This window comes from Mauremys mutica, chromosome 4, assembly GCF_020497125.1.
Source record: "Mauremys mutica isolate MM-2020 ecotype Southern chromosome 4, ASM2049712v1, whole genome shotgun sequence".
Classification (NCBI taxonomy): Eukaryota; Metazoa; Chordata; order Testudines; family Geoemydidae; genus Mauremys; species Mauremys mutica.
This window is the reverse complement of record NC_059075.1, coordinates 143,365,547-143,372,399: the sequence shown is the minus strand read 5'-3', so window position 1 is coordinate 143,372,399 and position 6,853 is coordinate 143,365,547. Positions and strand designations below refer to the sequence as shown.

Below are 6,853 nucleotides of genomic sequence, written 5' to 3'. Positions count from 1 at the left end.
GGGGGGAGGAGAGAAGGGTTATTGTGATGTCGGGGGGGCTGTGATGTGCCGACACAGCACACAGATTTGCATAGACAACACTGAACAGCTGACTACCCTCTAATTCCTGCTCTTTATTTTAAACAAAAGAAGTTGCCCTCCAAGCCAATGGTAAGTGTCTAGAATGATGTAAAAGCCCATTATTAAATAATGCCTGGCATCTCTCCAGCCTTTGGAATAAGGTCTCATTTACAACTTGCCATGTCAAAAGGCACTTGCAACTTCATGTAAAACTTAAATGGACTCCAAAGCATCCAAATCCTGCAGAGCAGATTTAGGAATATTTTTCCCCAGGTGTAACTGTCCAAAGTGACCTAAGAAAAACCATGGATTTCATACCCATGTCTAATTAGCATAGCTCACAGTAACTCTTGTATTTAAGGCAAGCATTCAGTATAGAAATACTCAATATGCTGGTTGGTTGTTAATAGAACTGAACAGAAATGAAACCCATAGAGATCAAGACATCCTACTAGATGCAAAGATGACATGTTAAGTGTCTTCAGGAGATCTAAAATTGCTGTAGTGGTACTTTAGGCAATAAGATCCTTTTAGTTTGGGGAGCCACAATCTTCCAAGTGTCCCTGCTGCACAAGCAGGAGGCTCCAGGACATCTTCCTTTTGTTAGTGTGTAACATGTAAAAAAGGCATTAATGATAAGAGACAGCTTGATTATCCTCAGGTGGCATTTACAGGTACACATCAGGCCATGAGAGCTTAGAACAAATCTTAAAAATATTTTCTTGCACAATAGTCAGATCTTAAAAATAAAATACTTTATTGATAGTATGAATGTTTAACATGTTTAATGCTGTCAGCTATAAAAATGATTAAAGACTTCCGCTTGGTACATTTGGCTTTACAAATTTACAAATGTTAATGAATACTATGCATTTTGCACTTCATTATAACCCCATCAGCCAGTGACAAAGCTCTGCAGCAATGTCTGCTTAAACTCAGACGTGAATCATAGAAGTAAGTTTTAGTTGCTTCCACACACAGAATCTACATCAAAAATTTAAATACGAACCCTAAATTTCTTATTGGATTAGCTGAATCCATTTTAATAGTTGTGCTTAGTTGAAGATAGGCTACTAGCAAAAATACACATTCTCTTGCATCCCCCCTCCCCATATTACATTACAGAAGAAATACAGTATTCAGTGCATTTCCTAAGAAATAAACTTCACTATAATATATATCTCTATAGAGTCATCATAAAGAAATGGTATATCATCACTTAAGATTAGGGTAAAAGCAAGAAAACAGGATAGAGCAGTTGTTGGAATGATACTCTAGCTAAAATCCATTCACCCATCAGTTTTCAGCTGTTGCTCTTATCAGGAGAAAAAATTGCTGTGGTAAGATCACACTTTAAATATGCTTTCCCAAGAGTCTCTACCTATTTAGCTATAGGGTGCTACTATTTTTCTTACTCTTGGTGTATGGACAATTAAATAGGAACTATGGTGCATACATCTACTTAGAAGTTCATAAAAACATCTAACCATCTCCATTGCACTATACCAAAGACTATCATATGGGTCATTTTTCAGCTTGGAAAAGAGACAACTAAGGTGTGTGTGTGTGGGGGGGAGATGATAGAGGTCTATAAAATCATGACTGGTATGGAGTTAAGTGTTGTTGACTCCTCGTAATACAAGAATTAGGGGTCACCAAATGAAATTACTTGGCAGCAGGTTTAAAACAAACACAGGAAGTATTTTTTTCACACAATGCACAGTCAGTCTGTGGAACTCTGCCAGGGGATGTTGTGAAGGCAACAACTATAAGAGGGTTCAAAAAAGAACTAGATAAATTCATGGAGGACAGGTCCATCAATGGCTATTAGCGAGGCTGGACAGGGATGGTGTCCCTAGCCTCTGTTTGCCAGAAGCTGGCAATAGAGGATGGATCACTTGGTTACCTGTTTTGTTCATTCCCTCTGGGGGAACGTGACATTGGCCACTTTCAGAAGACAGGATACTGGGCTAGATGGACCTTTGGTCTGACCCAGTATGGCCGTTCTTATGTGTGGGGGGGTAGAAAAGGGTTGGCTAGGACACCATCTACTAAAGCAGTTCAAGAATTCTGATGTCCTATAAATTAAGACTCAGAGCTGGAAGAGACCTATTATAGCCTGTATAGGAGTACATCCTCCCAACCACTGCAGGAATCTTTCCTAAAATAAAGGATCAAGTGCTTTGGTTAGTTGTGTGCTGAATAACTAAAACAGAGGAGCAAGCCCCCAACTGTGGGAAACACTTCTCCAGGCCCTATGTTGCTGTAGGCAGAAGGGCTAAAAATCAAGCAGCAAAACTGATTTATAAGTTTAGGATCAGAGTCTCGTAATCTGTGCCACTTGGCATTTGGGATACACACTCATTCAGGCTAGATTCCAGGCTGTAACCCTAATCTGTTCTATTTAGTGTCCATTACTGTAGTGTCTTCACACACTGTCCTAATTGAATGTGAGTAGCATAGGTTTGCAGTGAGGTCTGTAGACTCACCATTTAATTCACAGCACAGGTAAAAATTATTGAATCTGTTGGAAACTGAACTCCAAAAGTCAGGCAGATGGTTTTTTCTAATAAAAAAACCCCAACCTACTCTTGTTTTATAATCTTAGAGTGTATTTTTACCTTTTCTTCAATAACATAACCAGACTAAGCGTAATATGCATTGTGTGTGTAACATGTATATCGGTGCATCTATCTATACATATATGCATATTTATATATGAAAGTTAATAATTTGGTTCCACAGCTGCAGCCAGTGAGGCTAGCAGGATCCTACAGCAAACTGCTCAGTAAAATCTCAGTCTGACATACAGTCTTGTTACAAAGTGAGCAACTTAAGTTATTGCTTTTGATTATTAGTAAAGATCCCATCTTACTGTATAGAATGACTAGCGATTTCTTTTCAAGTAATAGCAAGATCCTTATCTCACAAGTTTTACACACACACACACACACACACACACACACACACACAAACAGTAGATTGCTTGAAGAAGTTTAAAACCAAAGGTGAAGCACCAGGAATGAATCCTTAGCCATTTAACCTACAGCGAGACACCGATGTGGGAAATTAATGAACTGCAGGAAACTACCACCCTGACTGTTTAATGCTGTCACTGGTTTTGGACAACTCCCGTGGAAAAAAGAAGGGATTGGGTTGCACAGAGCTAAACAGCAGGACCAAAATCTGCCCTAACACACTCATGTGCATCTCCTCTGATGTCAACAGGAGCTACATCCTAACATGACGGCAAAACTGGGGCCACTCTGTGGTCACCTTTGAAAGATTTACATTCTGTAGCACGTTGTTTACAAACTTGATTTAAGAACAATTGGAAAGGATTAAAAACCAGTGATTCAAACATTCATGATTCATAGAAGAGCTGTTATTTCTGTGGTTAGATGGTCCCTTTGTTTTCTACAGAAAACCAAATTCATACCACAGGCTTAGTTCAGGCACTTTTTATACAGTGTTCATCTGGAATAAAAATCTGCACAAGTGATTTCTGCATAAATTAAAATGCTTCAGCCCCATTATAGTTTGCTAGTCAGCTCCCAGCACATTTTCTTCCCTCCTTGTTTCATTTGACTGCTGACATGAGACACCCTTGGGGGCTACCTTACAGCTCTATAGTTAAGGTTTATACATCAATATAAAAATTATTTCCTACCTATTTCTAAAAAGAAAGTACACTAAAGGTATTATACAGACACATTCTGCTACTACCCAAATAAATAACATGGAGTGGATAAAACAGTGTCTCTTAGCTCTAGGATGCTAAGCCATGGAATGCTACATTCACATTTCCTAAAGACTAGCTATTAGTTGGCAACAGTATCTCAATGTCTTTACCGTTTGCTACTACAGCATTGTTAGAGCAGCTACTTGCCAAGTCCATGGTGGCACCAAGAGAGGATGCCTGGGAAGGGGTTTTGGTTAGTGGGGTAGGAGTCACCGGGGACTGAACCAGGCCAGGTTTCTTTGGAGGAATAGGAGGAGGGTTCCCTCTTTCTGCTCTAGGGATTGTTGGGGATTTAATTCCAGGAGACAATGGGCTCAGCGGGCTAGAAACTTTGCCTGGGCTGGACTCGCTTTTTGGACTCACAGCGTTTGCCAGATTCCGATAGTCTGTGCCAAAGGGCGAGCTATTCGGAGAGACTGGCTTTATAGGTCCCTGCTGACTGGTGAATCTGGAAAGAACCTGAGTGACTGTGTTGCGGGCTAACTGTTTGGCAGCGGAGTTGTCTGCAAGGGTAGGAGACAAATCCCTCGATGGTGGGCTCTGCAGTCCACTCGACTGATGGTCCTGATCAGCTTGGGACTGGAATTTGTGTCTGGCAGCATGGAAACGTTGGTTGATCCCCACCTGATAGGACGACTGGTAACCAGGGCTGTTTCCTGAAGCTCCTACCAAACGTTTAGTCAGAACTGGGGACGAGCATGGAGAAGATGTCAGAGATGAGGCAGCTGTGCTGCTGGGAGAGAGAGACGTCCCACCAGAAGGAAGCTGTGGGATCATACACACAGGAGATTCTGTTCTTACAGGGGAACTTCCATTCTCAACTGCACTTTCTGGGACTGGACCAACAGGCTTCTCTCTCAGCAGTGCCTGGTTCTCTGCTATGTCTGTCTGCACTAGCTCACCCCTTGTTTGCATGTCTGTGTCACAGTGCCCATTTGCTTTAGCATAGGGATGGGTAGGTGTGCCAGGGCTGGGAAGGGCCATGTGTGCAGTTATGCCCGCATTGCCCAGATTGGTTCTGTCTGCCTGGGAACTTTCTGTCTGGCAAGACACAGACCTCACCAGTAGGCTCTCTGTTTCTACACTTCTGGACATCATTGAGGGGTTTTGCTGTGAGTGCTCAGCAGGGTTGGTGCCCTGGCAAGGAACCTCCAGTTCTTTCAGGGCTTTTTTCAGGCTCTCCACCTCTTCCTTGAGTACCTTTGTCCGGTTCTCTTCTCGGTTCAGCTTGGCTCTCAGCTGTTCTCTTTCAATGTCGAACTCGGAGAGCTGCTTTTCCACCTGTGCCTCCATCTGCAAACCCCGCTTCTTCTTGGAGGCCAACTCCTCCTCCAGCTTGCTCACTTTGCTCCTCTCTTTCTCCAGTTTCAAGCTCAGCTCCCCTGCCTTCTGTCCCTCTTCCACTACCTTGGCTGTGGCTTTCTTGCACTCCAGCACAAGCATGGAGGACAGCTGCTTGTGGCGTGCCCTCTCTTCCTCCAACTGGCTCGACAGCTTCTTCTGTTCTTTTTCAAATTTTTTCACTTGGGTCCTTTCAAATTCCAGCTGGAAAAGAAGACAGAAAGGTTCTCAGAAGGAACTAAAAAGCCTCCCATATGCAAATGAGGTAACTTTCAATACCCCAAAGAACTAACGTAGTTGAGCTGCAGATCAGATTTCCTTATCTACTGGAGCTCACGATCCTATATTTTGCAGCAACAGAAGGCCTCACTAACACCAAACAGTATCAGAGGAGTAGCCGTGTTAGTCTGGATCTACATGCATCCAACGAAGTGGGTATTTACCCATGAAAGCTCATGCTCCAAAAGGTCTGTTAGTCTATAAGGTGCCACAGGACTCTTTGCTGCTAACACCAAACAAAGCAGCATGGGTCCCTGTTCCACTTTAGGTGTCTGTGAGGTCACCAACTCTTGCATGGCTAACAGATCAAATCAGTTCTTGGCATGTACACGTAACATTAGCATTAGTGTACCACTTTATATAGTCACTGATAGGAAATTTTCAGTTGTTGACTTTTAGTGTAATATACACCAATGATCTAGCATACAGAAGTTTCCCTCTTACTGGTTCTGCCTCCCCACCCCCTATTAAGCTGCTTTACAATGCCATTTAGAAACGTTTATGGAGGTCTAAAGTCTAATGCTATAGCTTTCTACTGTTCTTGTGTTACAGATAAAGCAGTAACATGAATCTGCATTACTGTGGATTTCTGAACAAAAGTACACCCATTCTTCCCCCTACTAGTTCGGGAGTTCTGCATAGTATCAGAAAGCCACAGGGTGTGACTCAGATTGTTTTGCCTTTACATTCAGCCTGCTTTGTGAGATCTTCTCCGTTTTAAGGCTGAAACAAGCTCTCTTAGCCTGTGAACATTTTAATCCATTTCACACATGGAAAACTGGGTAGGACAAGCTGGTATTTTACATGTGGTTGACAAAAGCCAGGAAATGTAGAGAGTCTTATCCTTAATATTTATTTGATATTCAGGTACAATTAGACAGATGTTCTGCTTCATCACCCAGACTTAGTATATCTGTGTATTCTGAGAGCATTCAGCTTTCTGTGGGGAAGGCTAATTATTAACTCCCAAGGCGCACCTGCTGAGTCAGCCGCTCCCGCTCCTTCTCCAACATGTAGGTGACATCATCTCCTTCAGCAGTGTCCTGGGCATGCCGCTGCCTCTCTTCCTCAAGATCCAGTATCACCTTCCAAACAGACACTTTAGTCATCTTTTTATAGAAAAGCATTTACATACATGCTCAGAAAGATGTTGTGTAGGACTATAAATTAGAAACCCACTCTTCCTGTGTCCTTATTTTAGCTTTCAATAGGTAATTTGTATGCTTGTCTCCAGGTTGTAGCGCAGCTTTAAAAACTTTGAAAAGTATTTTCCTCACAGAATTTCAATTTTTTGTATTATTGTTTGGCTGGTGCCTGAGAGAGGATTTACTGACAAGGTCATTAATGCAAAAACCAGCAGCATATACACAGCCTCATCAGTATGTTTTTAGACATTGGTTCAAGGGAAATTTGCATTATGATATGCATTTT

At 42.1% G+C, this 6,853-nt stretch overlaps 1 protein-coding gene across 4 annotated transcripts in view; it reads right to left on the bottom strand.

The window, feature by feature from the left end:
* Positions 1 to 1,955: 1,955 nt before the first annotated feature.
* Positions 1,956 to 6,853, bottom strand: part of CTTNBP2NL (CTTNBP2 N-terminal like) — a 139,092-nt gene continuing 134,194 nt past the window's right edge. For all 4 annotated transcript variants that reach the window (XM_045014093.1, XM_045014094.1, XM_045014097.1 and 1 more), the window contains exons 4-5: positions 6,400 to 6,507; positions 1,956 to 5,347 (exon numbers count right to left, since the gene is read on the bottom strand). In XM_045014093.1, coding sequence (XP_044870028.1) covers positions 3,875 to 5,347; positions 6,400 to 6,507 — 1,581 coding nt within the window. In that variant the 3' untranslated portion in view covers positions 1,956 to 3,874. The remainder of the gene's footprint in view (positions 5,348 to 6,399; positions 6,508 to 6,853) is intronic.